The following is an 18,129-nucleotide window of genomic DNA, read 5'->3' on the forward strand; positions in this document are numbered from 1 at the left end:
AGGACAGAAAAAGTAGTTAATATCCCCTCATGCATTAACCAACAGACGTAATCTTGTTGACGGTATTGAACAAAACTGACTTTGACTTTCAATTTGTCATTTTTTTCTTCCTGGAACTGGACCTTGTCTGATCATGTGTCTCCATCCTCATCTGCTTTGATTAAATTACCTTGTGAAGAATAAGCTAATTACATCTTTAGAAATGCATAAAGTTTTTACAACTTGACAATTTAGTCATAGTTCTTGCATCAATTTACTGCTAACAGTAAATATACGAGAGTACTAGTAGAATCTATCAGATGATCAGACAAGAGTCCCAAGTGTTTTGGGAGACAAATTAGCCCACAGTATCACCACTCCACCACTGTACTTAGCAGTGAGAATGAGATGCTGTTTAAATTTGAGTCTTTCTCCAGCCTAGAATCCACATACTATAAGAATTCAGCCTCAGTGTCATATTATAATTATTAAAATGATCAAAAGGACTGCAAGGCTACATTTCATGCAGTTCTTCAAACTTACGTCACCTCCCTCAACAAACTAAACAGTTGTGTACTTTTTTCATGCTCGTTTACGTCATTTTGTGTTGTGTGTTTTCTATTTCTTTTTTTGATCAGAAAGTGTGTTATCTTTTGTAACACACTTTGTGTTGCCTTTACTGCATATGAAAAGTATTTATGGATAAAGATTTTTGACTGGTTGATCTTCATCAGCAATGGCAGTGCATTTGTTTGAAAATAGAGACCCTTGTGTTGTTGCATGAGCAACAAACGAGTGGGAACTGCAGCAATACTGGACGCTGTAAAGCTCCCCGTTCACATCCCATTTTTATAATTGGAATGAATATTGTTTTATTCATTGTAATGTTGTGTATGTCTGTGTAGTAGGACAGGATTATGATCAGGATGAGTAATGATCACACAGGCACTCTTGACAGCCTTGTGACAAATGTTTCAAGCACTCAAAGTTCAGTAAATCACGTCAACCTGCAGTGATAAACATGTTGTGCTGTTGCATTTTTGTTTCTCTGTTATCATCTTAGGAAAAGCCACAGTTCTATTTAAGCATCTGTTGACATCATTGTATAATAAACATATATGAGTAGCTGTTGAGACAATAACATAAATGTATAGAATAATGCCTCTTGCTACATGCAGGTTGAAGTGAAACTATAAAAATGTGAATATGATGAGGTCTCATCCAGACGGCCTGCAGTAATATTCACGCGGTGCCAACATCAACTCTGTGTTTGCAAAGAAAGGAAGAAGTTGAGACATTTCTTGCAGGTCCTTTTTGTTCAAAGTGACACTGCAATGCAAAGCGCATGAATAAAATAAAAACATCAAATGGATAATTTGAGTAACACCTTCTGTTCCAGGTAATACTTTCAAGTTAATTTCAATCATTTTCATCTCCATCTCTGTAACCATAGATAAAAGAAAATGTTGGAACAGCATGAAGTTTCCATAGCGACAAAAAAGAAAAGGATGTCGTATGCTATTGTCTATGGAATCAGCTACAAAAGACATTTGTAAATATATATATTTTTCCATTAAAAAAACAACAACACTGCCTTGACACTGCTGCCCACCTCAAACTTTTGTCGAAGCTCCAGATTGACATCGTCTACTTCTGGAATGGGGACATTGTAGTATTCTCCTTCCTCCTGGTTCAGCAGTTTGTACCTAAGAAAATAACAAAGCACGAAGGTAATTTCTTTTGCATTGATGTTGCATAACTGAATACACTATTATTTGCTAAATAATCTTCTTTGGATTCCTCCCTCTATCCACCCACACACATATATAAGTCTTCATACTGTATTTCTGCGCTCTTTAATTAGAAGTACTTGATTTCTATTTTCTGCATGTTTTCAGGGCTGCACTCTCTTGCCAGCTTGACTCTGCTTCTTCTTTAATGTCTAATGAACTGTAATTTATAGTAAAAACTGCAGCCAAACACACAGACAGGAGTAGCTTCCAAGTTGGCTGGCAACATTTCACACGCCGGAATTTCCCTGATTTCCTTTTGGAGCAGAAGTTGGCTCTATTGAGAAACAATGAGTTTGACAGATCCACAGAGAGAAGCCATTGGCTCCAACAGGTGCTTTTTTTTTGATAGCTGGACTTGACTGCAGATAACAGTGGGAGTCCAGGCCTCTGGTCATGTTTGACTAAATGTCAGGGTGGGATTCTGTTGCAGCAAAGGAAATCATCACTCTCTACTTTTTTAATTAGTTTACTAAAGATTGCAGAGGCTGATTTGATCAATGTTGCATAAATTGCACAAAAATATGTTGTTTCAGTAGCCTAAATATTAATGGGTACTAAGAGGGTGGCTCTTTGTTTTTGTGCATTTGCCCTAGAGGCTTTAGTGTATATACTATTTATATTACCAAGAATTTCTTTAAAAAATATAAAAGATGAACAAAATGTATAAATCCTTAGTTATTTGTCAGTGTAGTCGATATAAAATAAACCTTTACCTTGTGAAAAAATGAAATATTTTTCAACAGCTGTGAATAACCTCCTGAGACCCAGAAAAAAAAAACTTTTTGAATTTTTTTTTTTTTTTCACTACATGACTCTTTGGAGTGAAAAAACATCACTACAATTGAAAAAGTTTCAAAACATGTTATTATTTATTTATTACAGTATGTCCTTTGGAGAGGACATCGGGACTCTCTTGTGGCAAATATGAACACATTTTGAGGCCCAGGATGTCCTCTCTAAGGACCAACAGGATTTAACACAGTGGCATGTATGGTTTCAGAGTTATGAACAAAAAAACCTATGTCCTCCACAGAGGACAAAAATGTATTGCTGGGTCTCAGGAGGATAAGCTACACATTTTATAAATGGTTGTTGTACTTCTAACAATTGTCTACCTTTAAGAAACTTGGCAAACTCATAGAAATTAACTTTAAATCATGTTCATCATAGTAGATATGAAACACCCACTGGTGGCCTTGAAGTATGCAGTGGCAGACAGTCTTTTTCATAACTGAAAAGATGTGTGATCAACAAATGATCATTATCAACAATTATCCAGGTGTTGTTATGATGCCACTTTACAAAAATAGACAGAAATCTGTCTATTCTACTGTTTTTTCTTCCTCCATTTTGCAAATGTCTCTAAAGGGTGGGGTATTGGAATGAAGATTGTTTGCAGCCCCAGATTTACCAACACCAGATTGCTCAGATGCACCACATTCCGTACATTTTGAAATTCACACCCAGATTGCTACATTGAACAGCTTCTCTTTGGCAGCTACAAAAATGCCTGACAAAAATGATGAAACCACTGTTCTTAAAGAGCGCTGAGTTTCAGCTTTTACATTAGTTTTGTTTTTGCTCTGTAAAGCAAATTTGCTTTGACATTGATGAAACACAAGGTTAGGATAACAACAAGAAAACTGACCATCCACAGTGAGGAGCCTTGATGAGCTCAGACACACCAAATGACATGGAGCCCATGAAGTCGTTCCGGGTGGTTCTGTCCCAGTCCCAAACCTCAATGGACAAACGTCGGTCCTTATCTGACGCTTTAAGCTTACTGCACAGAAACACACAATGGAAAAACTGTTTAAACTGTTGGTTTACAGAAAATGTGAAAATTATTTGCTAAAAAATAAACTGTACTTACAAAGTGAACGACTCGTTCCAGCAGGGATTGAGAGAGGAACGGATGGTCCTGGTCTTCTGTTTGGTCTCGTTCTTTGGGTCTGGGATGAGCTTGAGTTTGACATATGGGTCTGATAAACCATTGGGATCCATGGGAATCAGGTTCCTGGCTTCACCCACTGGAAGGAATAATAAAAGAAAATGTCAAAGTGTTTGAAGCAGATTTACAGACAATATGACTAAATGACTGAACAAAAAGCTCTAGAAGGTTTTTATGTCTATGGTTTGTAGGTCATTAGATAGGAATAGAGAGCTGCAGTACAAAAAAATGTGGCCTTATGACTTATCTGGTGATCAAATATTGCATTGGAAAGAAGGAGATGCTGGATCATTATTTACCTAAGGCAGCTTATCTTAGTGTGACACTGAAACACAAGGCAGATTCAAAAAAAGTATGAAATATTTCTAGTTTTAGGATCAGAAGGTTTTTCATTTCAGCCTCGTTTTTGTTTAATAACTGATTCAAAGTAAAAATTTCATCACAACTTTACAAGCTGGGTATGACAGACTCTGTATTGCTAAGTGATTTCTCTGTATAGATTCAATCACAAGAGACACATACGCTGATAACATGAGCTGTGAAGCAATGTATATGGTTAAAATTCCCTTAGCTAAGTGTGAAACAACACTAACAGCGGAGTAATCCCGGTGGGTGTAAGAGCACGGGCTCATGTAAATCCAGAAAGCAGAAGGCAAAACATTATCTTAAAGTGTGCCTCACTTATCCTGTCACAACAGGTGAAGACAAAATTACACTCTAGCTAGAAAAAACAAGTGAAAGAGAGAGTCATTTGTGCACCGGAGCTTTACAAGTTAAATAGAATAGAATAAGTTGACATTCTATTGTCACAAATGGAGTAAATGGAACAGCAACCAACAAAAAGCCAAGAATAGTACGGTAATAGGATGAGGAAATGAGAGGAAGCCATCATTCTTTGTGACTCTTCAACACTAACATTATGTTAATAAACAAACAAATGTCATTCTAGGAAAGTAATACAGAACAATATCACATAAAGAATCTAAGCAATCACAACCAGAAGAGAGAAGATATTAAAAGCTTCAACAAATCTAAGAGCTTAAAGTGGATCATCTCTATGTTTCTCAGCAGACATTCTCTGCATATATAAATGCGGACAACTACATCACACCAAAATCAGGAATAAACAAATACATTTTAACTGAATTATTTCAGGCACATAAAATCCCAACAAAATTCTCTGAAGTTTGTGTTGTAAAAACAGGTGGGAATGTTTCGCGGTAAGAATACACGTGCCGGGAACTGTAAACGTGCAGGACAGTTTGTGTCTGGATCAATTTCCTTTCTACAGAAGGAGTACTGATCTCCGCCGTCTACAATCTTCCATCGAAAGGGTAGAAAGGCTGCAGATGGATTACATCCACAAACAAGAGAGGATCAGAATGTGAAGTATAAATAAACCAATATGTTTATCATGTGAATCACACAATAAATGATTTGCAGATTTACTTCTAGTTGTAATTTTCTGCGGCACCGCTTTGTGTTCCCCCCCTGAAATGTGTCCTTTTAGATCAGCTGCATGTAAAATGAGTCTGCTTTAATTTACCTGCCCATAAATGAAAGTCTGCCCTTCTTTGAGTGAGGACTGTCAAAGCAGCATTTTTGGCTTGTAAAAGCGATGCTCTTTGCATGCAAATACCTTAAATTATACAGTGAATGAGGATGAAAGGCACACACATAAAATATATGACCCCTTTATGTCAGGAGGACCAATTCAAATTCTAGAAAATACATTTTTAATCTTTAATGCAGCCCTTCACTGATTGATAAAAATAACACAGAAGAAAAGACTCGTGAGGTTAAATTATTCAAAGGATCAATACAACACACTACATTTATTTCACATGACAAAAAAGGTTAGTTTGCAGTGTTATAAGTCACCAAAAATCCCTTCAAAATGAATACTTTATTAAATTTCCCACAAAAACCATGAGGAAACATACTTTAAATAATTATTCATAAGATTGTTTGTGGACATCTTTGATGCTTCTTTGTGCTTCTCCAGGTTCACACAGCAGAGGGCAGTGTAGGTCTCCCTGTGTCAGTAAGACGTTTTCCCCAATATTTATGAATGTGGTGTTTTAATTACATAGTTAGATACTTGTTTAAAGGTAATTCTCAACTCGTCACCTTTCCTTATTCTCCTATCCCTCTCGCTCTCCTGAAAGCCCACACACAAACACACACACACACACACACACACACACAACGAAGTATGTCGAGCAAACGAAAAATCTCATCCCATGTTCTCTGAAGCCTTCCCTTCTGCTGGCTGTGGCGCTGTTCGCAAGCATGACTCACTTCCATGACAACACCGGCATCAGACAAAACCAAAGAAACTTCTACAATCCTGTAAAAACACTAATGAGGCAAACACACTCGCACACACAGATGAGAAAGGACACTACGGTCTCTGTTCTCTGCGTGTGTTTATGCAAGAACAATTCCTTGTCTCCTTGATTCTGCCACTGCCTTTCTCTCTCACACACGTACAAACACAGGGATACATACACAAAATAAAAGATCATCATCAAGGACCATCTCTGGTGTCAGTTGTTGCTTAGATACAACAAGAGCTGCTTGCTGTCTGTGTCCTGTGTTCTCCTTATGAGGTAGCTGTTAATAAAATTACCTGGTTTGTGTGCATTTCTAGTTTTTACTATTTGCTTTGGGCTGAAGCAGCCACGATACGTACACAGCAGAGACATGTTATGTTTTTATTAATGTGATGTGGATGAAAGACTTTTGCAAGAGCAAATAAAATAATAAATGCTGTGGTAATATTGATTTTCCCTCTCTAATTGCTCAGAGTTTATTTCTTCAAAACTACTGCTATCTTATCTGATGCACCTTAAGTTTCAAGTCATTCCCCCTCCCAAAATATTGCAGCAATAATTTCCCTGGGTACATAAACACATTTTTCATATCAGATAGCAAATATAATAATAAAAAAAACACATGTTATCTGGCTGAAGGGGCGAATACAAACAGAGCTGTGGTGGGCTGACTGCATAATCTCATAAAGAAAGAAGGCTTTGCGTTTTAAATGTGTTGTTGCATAACAATGCCATGTGCAGCCAATGAGTGCCTGATAATCTTGGAGGGGGGAAGACTGCACAGCCAAATGGGAATTGAATGGATCCCTGCTGAGCTGTGTCAGGGATCCAAACGGAGACGTCATGCACTCAGTGGAGGCAGAAGGAGGAATCAGAGGGAATTTATGATTCCTGTTTCTGGGGCATCAAAAATATTGTGGCGACACGATTGGTCCATTTCAGATTAGGAAAAACACTTTAAGGGAATTATAAAAAATAAAAATAAAAATGAAGCCAAAAGCAAATAAACTGCTGAAGACCATTCTACCCCAGTTATTTAAATTTCCTTACACATTTTAAAAGATAAAAAAGGTAAACTTAATTCATATTTTGCTATATCTATTTACTATTCTCTGATGTAGATTTCTTCTGCTTTATTTATTTTTTCCATCAAACAAAATGTAGGTATCAGACAAAGATAACCTGGATAAAAAACAAAATACATTTTCCAAATGATTATTGCATTTCATTTTATAAAGGAAAAACAACCTAAAACTCTCCCTATGAAAACATAATTTTCCTCTTGAGAACTAAAGAAATTAGCAAATTTACCACTCAGGTCTGACTACTGTCAAAACTGTGGAAATGAGAATCTGCCTGGCAACATGGAGCGCGCCTCAAGATCTCAACATTTCTCTGATCTAGAGAAATCCAAGCATAGAGGCGAGACAAAGTCATTAACATCTAGAGCTTTGACCTCCAGTGAACCACAGAGAGAACCATTTCCATTGTCTTAATGTGATAATGGGATATGTCTTAGCTGCTAACAGCAATAGCTATTAAAACTGAAGAATAAAGTGCAACAGGAAATACTGTCAGCTGAAAATTTATATTATGTTACAAATATTTTTTTTTAAATCCCAAGAAAAGAGAAGCCTACAAATTCTTATATTTTTCGGTATTTTGAAACTAATAACATTGATTTTAGCTGTAACCTTCCACAAACAGATCCCTCTTTCCCTTTCTCTTGAGTAAATAAAAGTAGATGTGCACAATATAAGAAAATTGGATCGTGATATTTTTGGTTCCAACAAACTCCGTGACCTTCATCCTCCTATTCACTATCATCTGAGTCAGGTGAAGGCATCAAGTGTGGTCAAACTCCATCCAACAGTCTTAATATCCTATTGCTATACAAGGTTGCATTCACGGCAATGAGAAGTAACTAACAAATATTGCATTCCACATGGTCCTTGTAATGTTATTGTGATATTCCATTCAAAATAAAAGCTATTTTTCCTACTAAAATGAGTGTTTTTTAGTCGCATGCCTACTTAGACTGAGACATCTAAACACAAGAATACTGCAAGAATCACAAATAAGTCTGACCTCATATTTTCCCCACATTTGATCTGCATTCATGTTTCATGCAACAATTACATTATAGAGAAGTAAAATAATATGGCAGATTTTTGAGCAAAGAAGGGTTTAGTTCAATGAAACGTCCCGTTGTTTCCGACAATAAATATATTTCAGTTTAACTCGCGCTTCAAAGCGGAGGCAAGCATGTCAGCATTGGGGAATCTCATCCTGAGCAAACTGCTGCGTAAACCTCCATCGTCAGAAGCTTTGTGTTTGTGTGTGTGGGCAGGTCATCCAGGGACGTTTCGTCACAACTCTGTCATCAAAGAGCCAGGAGAAATGTCTGCTGAAGCCCATCGGCTTTCACATGCCGCCTTTTGTGAGGAAAAATAAAGATCGGGATAAAGGTGGTGATCAGAATGAGGGAGAAAGAAGGGATTAAATGAGAAATCGACTCTAAACTATGAAGGGAAGGATCAGGAAGACCACAGTGTAGAAGACAATAAAGCATTAAATCCAAGACAGAAAGAAACAGTCTCTTGACTAAAAAAAGAACTGATGTCATACTGAAAAGGGAAGAATAAAGCATAATCCGAGGTAACAGACAGGAGCTCAGCGGGTATCAAGAAAAAATGGGTGATGACAGGGATGAGTGAGTCTGAGTGTCTCAAAAGAAAAGGTGGGATAAGAAAAAGTGAATTAAGGAAGAAAAGGATGGAAGGGACAGATGAAGGGAAGAACAGAAGAAGGAAGAAGTAAGAACAAGAGGAGGAAGAGAAGCTGTTTAGGAGGAGTGAGCCTGAGGAGATGTGTCTGTTTTCTTGGCCGGAAAGATTTAATCAAGTTCATGTTGGTGCAGTGAACCACAGAGGCCTGCCACTTGCGCGTGTGAGCCAGAGGGGAGCTGCAGAACAAGATGTGGCCTCACTGTTCAGATCACTGCCATTACAAAAGAGGAAAAAAATAAAAGAAAACACTTCAGAACATATGTTTTCGTTGCATTTGTTCCCACTAGCATTGTACTCAGTATTGATCTTTCCTCCCTCCAATAGAAAACTGTCCATCATGCCCCAATGATTGCCTCTGCAGCTCTGTTAGCATTTCTTTTCTCTTCTTGCTTAGATTTATTAATTAAACTGTATATATTTTTTATAGTAAGAGACTTATTGATGACAATAATGAAAATATTTGACGGTTCAAGTTAACTTATTCTCTTCTAAAGATGCAGGTGAGTTTTAAATTCTGCTCATTCAGCTCATAAAAAAATTAACATTTTATTTTTTATTGAATCCCATTTGGTAGAGTTGCAGCTAGCAGATTCATTCAAATGTTCAAAAGCTCATTTTACTAAAAGATTTGAGGAATTTAAGATCTCACTTTGGACAAGGTTGTTCACTGTGGCCTCACAGTTGTGGTGATGTTAAAAACTAAAGGATTGTGCTTTGTGCAGCTTGTTATTCTGGTCTTCTGTGACGAATTGCTCATGTTTATTGCATATTAAATCTTACTTTTGTAACAAACGTTATAATTTTGTACTGTTACTGATGTCAACAAGTTCTGCTTGATCTCATGTACTACCACTGAAACATAGAACAAAGGTTGTAAGGTCAGGGTAGTAATGTGCATTTCAGCTTCATAATCTATTCTAGTATTGTATTTGTTATTGTGTTCATATAATTACGCATTTTTACTTTTATTCATGTCTTTCACCATCTGTCTAGGAACTGTAAGTGAAAAATTGGCCTTCTTATTTAATAATATGCATTGTCCCTGTAATAAATAAATAAATAAATAAATAAAACGTAGTTTTGTATTTGGCATTGCTCTGTTTTTGAATTTGCTACACCTTGAGGAGCTTACTCTTTGTTTTGACGAGGCACGTAGTTGGTCACAAATCTAACAAAATGTTCATTTATGTCTCCAAATCCATAATACCTATATGACACAATTTCTCCAACTAATTTTTCTCAACTTCACAACACACATGTCAATTTAATGTCCTGCTGAAGCCAACACAATGAAATGAAGCACCAACATTTTACAAACAACGTAGTTTGCTTTGTGTTTCAATAAAGAGAAGATCTAAAACATGGAGGTGTGAGTCAGTTTAGTTTTACTTTCTACTTGTTTAATCAAACATGACTTGGGTAATCATTAGGCCTGTCACAATAAACAATAAATCAATTAATTGCATGATAAATTAAAAGAAACTCAAACTTCAGTTGCTTGATTTATAGTCTTTGCTATAAAAACTCACTCTCTTTTTACCAAAAACTGAATGATAAAAGTATTCAGTCTGGTGTTTTGGTCTCAACTAGCCCATTTTGGAAAGATAACAATTATCATTTTATTTGTCATTTCTGTTGTTTTCTTTATTTGTTTAGGATATTTTAAATGTCTTCCAGTTCCAGTCTTTAAATGTGCATTAGAATTTAAAGTTAATTGATCTTTGAGAATGTGTACTTGCATTATTGTGCCATTATTGCTATTATATTACTTGAAAATGGTCTCAAAACAACAATATTATTGTTTATGGCAATCAATTCTGGCACAATTTATCGCCTAGCAAAAATTGTTATCGTGACAGGCCTAATAATTATATCAACAACACCACTTGCTGTCATCCTTGAGCTAACAGTCAAGGATTTTCTCCTCATCATTGTCAGGATAAATGATGAAGAGAAAAGAGATAAAAATGTGGAAAAAGTTCTAGATGAGCAAAATAGTTAAAAAATAATACTCAAACTGTTCATCTGCCATGTTTATAGCCATTTTTCCACAAGCTTTTGTGCATTTAGATTACATTATTTTACATGTTCCAGATGTATAAAGCTGAAGATTTTAGGAATACATTTCACTGTTTTTATGCTTTTAGACAAATTATTTCCACGTGTGACACAAATTTAACTTTCAATAGAAAATGATCAAAGCATCGTTAGCAGTCATACCGATAAAATGATTTCACCGAACAGCAGTTAAAAGGTTACTGTGTAATCAGCATAAACCCTGTGCTTTGTCACTTTTCCAACAGCAAGCACATTTTTATGAAGTCAACAGACTTGAATTTCAAGCACACTTGTCACTCTCCTCCTGCAGCAGCTGGAGATTTTTCCTTTCCCGTGCTTTGTGTGGAGTTATTCTATTTATTGGTTTCTGATATAAATTTCCCTGACCACCACTGTCTCGCCAAGCTGTTGTGTGAAAATGTGAGTTTATGAGTGTGACGGGGAAAGCAGCGGTGGAAGTGACCCAGCAGTCATTTTCCTCTCTGCCAAAAGGGGTTTTAACACTGGAGAGTTCTCCACTGCAGGTGCTGCTCTTGACTGACAGGATAATTTAGAAGTGCTGAAACACACACAGGCACACATTCGTGCTTTGAAGACCGGAAAAGCCACCCTGATTTCTATTTCATGCTGTCCCACAAGTATGATGTACTTTTTTTTTGTACCAATTAACAAGTTTTTCTTTTGCTAACCACTTCTTAACAACCTTATCAATGGAAAAGGCATTTACATACATGTTTTGAAATCAATAACAAGGAGTTTCTAAACCCTTTGTACAGAAACTGCTTTCATATTAAGAGATCAACAATAATACATAGAAATAAAAAGGATGACTAAGTTCTGTTTTGCTTAGCATTACATTAGAAGTTATTTAGTTCAAACAGCTTCTGCGCTAACCAGCATGAAAGCTAATGTTTTATTTTGTGCTGAAGAGGCTGCCCTGTGGATTGCAAGAGTGGGAACAGCTAACTTCTTCTTTGCTGATTCACCTCAGAGACACCTGTTTTACAACATGTGTTTACTTGTCCTTTCAGAGAAATTAAAGCACCAAGCCAAAGCCTTTCTGATTTCGCCCTTTTATTTCTACTTACTTTTTTGTTTTAATGAGCTCTTTAGAATCAGTTGCTGGGTTACTACTGTCCACATCTTCAACCTTTAATCTTACTGAGTGTCTTTGACTCATCAGGGTCGTGACCTGTATGATATTTACACTTTGAACAACAGCTGTCCACATAATTAGAGTTACCTTTGATTTATTTAAGAGCATGCTAGGCTTTAATCACTATTTATAAGAAAACGACACCAAAACTCATCTACTGAAGCCCGATAGAACTGTGAAGGTAATGGCATATTAAACACCTGAACAGCATTACTGGATCTGAGCAAAAACTCATATACCTAATAACTGAGTTACTATCTATATCTTCAACTGCGTTGTTTGTAAGCTACAGACTTCTGCCAATCAGCTGGTTTGTTGTGACTGTGTTATTTTGTGCAATTTCTGGTGGACTATTTCTGTCTTTGTCAAAATGAGCTGTTTAGCATTCAGCACAGCTAGTTGCAACAAGAAGCTAGAAAACAGATAGTTTCAAATCTACATGAGTTATTATTTCAAGATAATTGCCAAGTGACAATAATAATTTTCTTAGGTAATGCAATGAATGAGTTACAAATCAGAATATATTGATGTCAGTAGCAATGAACACATTGACTCTCTGCCACATTGGCATCAACACATCATCCATGGTGCTCTGACACATGTATTTGCACGCTGGACAAAATGGAAATACTGGTCTAAGGTGTTTCCAGAAGTTCTCAGGTAATAATTTTTATATTTTCTATAATTTTATTTATGCTACTACAAAATTTACTTTAATAATAGCAATCATTAAACATCGCGGTAAACCTCCTTACAGCAACAATTTGTATGAATATAAATTTTACTGTAATGTTCAAAAAGTTGCAGTAGTGGTACTTTGCTGTTTATTCACATAAGAAAAGCACTTTGCTGCAGACGTTGGTATGAGGCAGGGCTTTCAAATACAGTTCCATTGATATTTGGATTGTTCACAAATAAGAGCATTTTGTCCAGCATCTTACAAACCCAACTGGAAGTTAATGGCTAATGTCACATTAAGAGTCAGCTGTTTTTTTTGTTTTGTTTTTGCAGACTTAGTTAATGGTAGAGATTAAAACCAACCTGTGACGTGTAGCCTGTCCCCGCTGACATCGATCTTGAGGAAAATGCGGCCTCGACGCTCAGTGTGGTCTGTCCCGCACAGGCTCGGCACATTGACCACACACTGCTTGTGCACGTTCATGTCACAGGCTGCAGGAATACAAAAGACAAAAACAAACAACTCAGCTTACAGGTAAGTGTGCTAACATGATTCCTGCATGTGTGATCTCTTAATGAAAAAAACGAACTCTCTGCCTCTTAGGAGGAAGTACAAAAAAGTTTGAGAGGTTGATGTTATGAGAAAGAAAGGAACTAGGAAGCTAAACCAAAGTAGTTTAGGAACCATAAAAAAGAATTTTAGCCTTAATAAAACATAAACCTGTAGTCTGGAAAACATCAACCTGTGTTTCGTACTTCGGTTTGTACAAATTTAATTTCAAGGCCAATAAGAAATCTTTTATCTGGGTAATTTTAAAAGACTGCACCATTGACAGTGGATGTGAATGTAATATTAGTGATAGGTCAACTTTTGTATATTGATAAATATGCAAAACATACAAATCTAAAAAATAAATGTCTGCTAAAATAATAAAGAAATTGCTGTGTAACAGTTAAATCAAATACTAATTTCACACAATGACATGAAATTAGATGTTTAATTTTAATGTGCTGTGAGGTTTTTTTTTTTGTTTTTTTTTGCAATCTCTCTATGGTAAAATTAAAGTATAATAAAAAATTGAGAGAGCACATTCCTTTTGTAAGGGAGCAAACTTAAAAACAAACCCCATTGTACATGACTGCAAAAGTTTATCAAATCAAAATATTCCCAGACTCGTAAATGTTTCATCCTTCCTCATGCTGGAAGTTATTCCCACGCGTTCTGCATTATGAGGCACTGTGATGCAATCATCTCTGCTGCTGCACATCAAATCTGCTGACTGTTGGGGAAAATTGTTGTTGTTCTCAACATTTGTCAATATTTGCACCCTAGAAATGCACAGGTGCAGGCAATCTACCCTGGGAGTTTTTCCAGCACAGACTCGGATAATTGTTGCCATTTTTACTTGTTTCGGTTTGACACAGCAAATATTACAATGTAAATAACTTTATTTCTCATTTAAAACTCATCTACAGTATTTACATCTTATCCTGATCACATTTCTATGTGTATCCATCTGCCTGACGTGTTCGGAATAGAAAAGGAGAGACAGAATGTGTTGAAGAAGATTGTAATAGCCATGGTCTCCTCAGATTCATTTCTTCCAATGTGCTCTAATCACCATATACGATTAGGGCGCCACTGGAAGCCCACAGATGGATGTGCCGCGTATGAGGAGGAGAAAGGGAGGCAGGGTGATAGATGAGGATGGAGCTGCAACAGATGAGAGGACAGGAGAGAAGAGGTACAGTGAGGGACAGAAAGTGAAAGGAAAATGAGAGAGTGATGCAGATTTAGCATACAAGGTTCCCACAGAGTATTCATGTGAAAACTCCAGACTCTTTCTAGAAGTTAAGGGAGTTAGGTTTTCAAACAGAATAAAGGATGCAGCTGACAAATAAGTTATAATTTACAAGGAAGAAAAGAAGGTAGGAAAACAACATATGAAATCAAGGAAGAACATAAGCCTGTTTATCATAATACCACAGCATCACTATCGGAGAGGTCAAAGGTGGATTTGTTGGTGTGTTTTGTATTATGCTGAATAACTAAAGTGTGCTTGAGTTTAAGGTTACAAGCTGAAGGACATTGTACCTCAAAATCCCGAAGAAGCAAATCAACCATGACCATCTGAGAACGACGCCCATGAGATCTGCTGGTCGTTTTCCTGAAATGCTTTTTTTTTTTTTGACCTTGACTTTGAAGGTCATCAAGATGTGTTTTAGTGTTAGATGGGTCTCGGGGTGTATTGTTTTCGCACAGATTTTGGCCTTGAAACACTCCCATGGATGTCATTTTTTACTCTTGTTAAATTATGAGCACTAACCTTAACTGAGGTTGACAGTGTTTTAGATGTTGTTCTGTTGTGCCAGTCACTTCTGGGAATAATAACAATATATACTGGAGTACCAAATACAAAGGGTACCAATTACATTTTCTCACAGACACAGGCTGGTTTTGAAAGCTTTTTTTGTTAATGGACGAATGAAAAGTGATTTTTCTATTTATGAGGATTATCTTTCTCTGATAGTAAGATGCATTTCATTACAAGAGAAGAAATCTGTGGTGATACGGTACTTTTTCACATAGCTGCACATAAGGGACATTGTTTATAGAAAGTGTAAACAACAAAAGTCCAACAAAAGATCCTTGTGGAACACCTGTCACCTGTTCATTAAAGATATTTCAGGATTTTGTATCGGCTTGATCAGCTTAAAAATAAAGAACGGGGAATAAATGGGCAAAACCATGACTTCAGTTCAAGAATTGAGGATGTTCAGATAGTTTCATATTGCCGAAGACAGGGGAGAAAAGTCAAAAGTGGAGAGTGTGTGGGAAGAATGGGATCACAGAAAGGTCTCTGTGGGGCAGAGCGGTGAATTCTTTGTGGGCTTCAGGACCAGGCTATTCCCATCTGTTCTCATTAGGACTGGCTCAAGGAAAAGCAGTGCAGCATATTCAACACAGGTGCACACACACACACTAACAGACTCACAGATGGAGTAATACTCACTGTCACATTTCATCCCTTGGTGGATGAGTCCGTACAGCAGCGATCCACAGTGGTCACAGAACGTGGGGCTGCCGTATGTGTGGATCTTGAACTTATGCTTGCTTCTGGGGTCCTGGGAAATTACACGAGACAAAAAGAACAATTGAACAAGGTATTATAAAACCTGAATTAGGGTTCAAATAAAGTCTCAAAAGACTCACAGAGAGAGAGTTGTTTTCATCCCTGAAACCACATGGTGAGCATGACGTAAAAGGAGACTCCCACAAGGATAACAGGGAAAGTTAAAACTGAATTGAGGGACTTTTACATATAAATGAGCTCCACTTACATTCAGCTTCTCAACACACGAGCCTGAGGAAGCCTATCAGCACCAGCTTGCCAGAATTTCTAATCTGTTTTTGTGATGACATTCCCAGAGTGGTGCACCAGCAGCGATGCATTTTATATTTACCACCTGTGACAGTTTCCCCTCAGATGGGGAGGGGAGCAGCTTCAGGAGTGGAGACAGAGTGTGATACAGCAACTGCAGCTTTAGATTTAAAAGCAAGCCTGTGTTTTTGAGGAAGTTTAAAGCCTATATGAAAATATACAGTTCTGTTGTAACTTTTTTTGGTCCACATTTATCCTTACTGAAAAACAGGAACCATTGAAGAGACCATACAGTATATGCTAAAGAAATCTTCAGAAAATTAAAAGAGTTTGGGAAATACAGACGCATTATGTGACTCGTAAAAAATAGCCAGCATCGTGGTTCTGTGTATTTTATGATGTGGTCTCTGAACACATCAAATAGAAATAAGTAACAAAAACTATATATATAAAAGGGAAAATATGATGATGTGGACAAATGTTACTTAATATGTAATTTATGAACTACTAATAATTCAGATTTTCCTCAAATGTACAAGGTGTTTTTTGTTGCCAGAACAATCTGTAAGAGAAATTTACTTGCAAGAGGAATATTTTGCACTACTTGAGTAAAATCGGATCGTTGGAATAACAAAACAACATATTTTAACCAAGTGCATAAAATGGCTATGTGAGTCATTGCTATGACTGTCCAAGTCCTAAGTCCCTTGTGATTTTATCAAGTCGAGTCTAAAGTCCTTAAATTTGTCACTCAAGTCAAGTGACCGCAAGTTAAAAAGAAACAAGAAGAACAAAAACAAAAATAAAGAAAGAGGAAAACTAATCCAACTATTTAAACCAATGGAATTTCAGTCCGATAAGCAATAAGGATTACTGCATAAAGAAAGAAAAAAAGCTTCATTCGGCTACACAAATACAAATCTTCAATGTTTCAGAAACATTTGCTATAAAATCCGTGGATCAGCATGGCTTAGTCTCATTTGCTGTGGACTGATTCATACATTTTTCTGCCTGCACTGTGTTAGCTGAGGTTAGCTAATTTCTGCAATCACTGCAAAACAAACATGGCTCTAATTAAAGCCCTGCAAATGAGGGTGGATAAACCCCCATCAGCGTCGCCTCCATCATGCTGAACTGTGTCAGAACGGCTGTATGTGTAATTATACAGGCCACCGACTGAGTAAGAAAGCCTACATCGTTGAAAAGGGCCTTTTTTCCACAAGCCGACTGCATTAGGTAAACAACATGATGTCAGAGAGTGGGATAGAGGGATGGTAGAGGAGGAGACGTTGAGGGAATGTCAGCGTTTTATAGAGAAAGGACTTCTGAGTACTACATTTTGACAGAGAGGGGTATGAGTCAAGAGCGTGAGGCTCTCTGAAAAATTTTATTAACATACTCTATTTGGGAACATCTATTTTTTACTCTATTCCCCCAGTATTTGCTTTTAAGTGATCATTGTGGTCATGCTCCTTCGACCACAGTTTTCCCTCATGAATCGTATTAAACAAGTATTTAATTTTGGGAACGCTGACTTTCGTTTAAATGAAACTTGATGAGTGAAGTGTCCAGTGGGGACCTGAGGAGCAGAGGACAGAGTCTTCTTTTGGTCTGTGTTAGTACATTTCTCCACTCTCTTTTCTAAATAACCGTGAGGACCTAGAAACTTTTATTGCACTGTTAATTGCAATGTTATATTCCCTTCACATAAAGTAACTGTCTCTTTTTCTGCTTTTGGTCTTGGATAAAATGAACAATGAGGAGTTAGTTGTGAGTCTTCCGACAGGAGAAAAATGCATTTTGAGGTACAATCTTTGCAGAGCCCAGGGCTTCAGCATGTGTTAGAGTGTGCATGCCAACATGCATTTTCTTCAGAATTTGTGCTGGAGCTTTTATGTTTGGGAAGACATTTAGAAAATGCCAAATGATCTGTATGTTATTTAGATATTACAGTGAAAAAGGCAAATATTTTGTAAAAATATTCATGCAAAGCTGTAACATGTCTA

The 18,129-nt window shown here is 36.9% G+C and overlaps 1 protein-coding gene across 3 annotated transcripts in view; it reads right to left on the reverse strand.

Moving 5' to 3' along the window:
* The window catches only part of prkcab (protein kinase C, alpha, b), a 104,987-nt gene that overhangs the window by 16,243 nt on the left and 70,615 nt on the right, over positions 1-18,129 (reverse strand). For all 3 annotated transcript variants that reach the window (XM_032587089.1, XM_032587088.1, XM_032587091.1), the window contains 5 exons: positions 15,755-15,866; positions 13,104-13,232; positions 3,646-3,802; positions 3,421-3,555; positions 1,592-1,685 (listed from right to left, as the gene is read on the reverse strand). In XM_032587089.1, the coding sequence (XP_032442980.1) occupies positions 1,592-1,685; positions 3,421-3,555; positions 3,646-3,802; positions 13,104-13,232; positions 15,755-15,866 (627 nt within the window). The remainder of the gene's footprint in view (positions 1-1,591; positions 1,686-3,420; positions 3,556-3,645; positions 3,803-13,103; positions 13,233-15,754; positions 15,867-18,129) is intronic.

Source organism: Xiphophorus hellerii, chromosome 16 (assembly GCF_003331165.1).
Source record: "Xiphophorus hellerii strain 12219 chromosome 16, Xiphophorus_hellerii-4.1, whole genome shotgun sequence".
NCBI classification, from domain to species: Eukaryota; Metazoa; Chordata; class Actinopteri; order Cyprinodontiformes; family Poeciliidae; genus Xiphophorus; species Xiphophorus hellerii.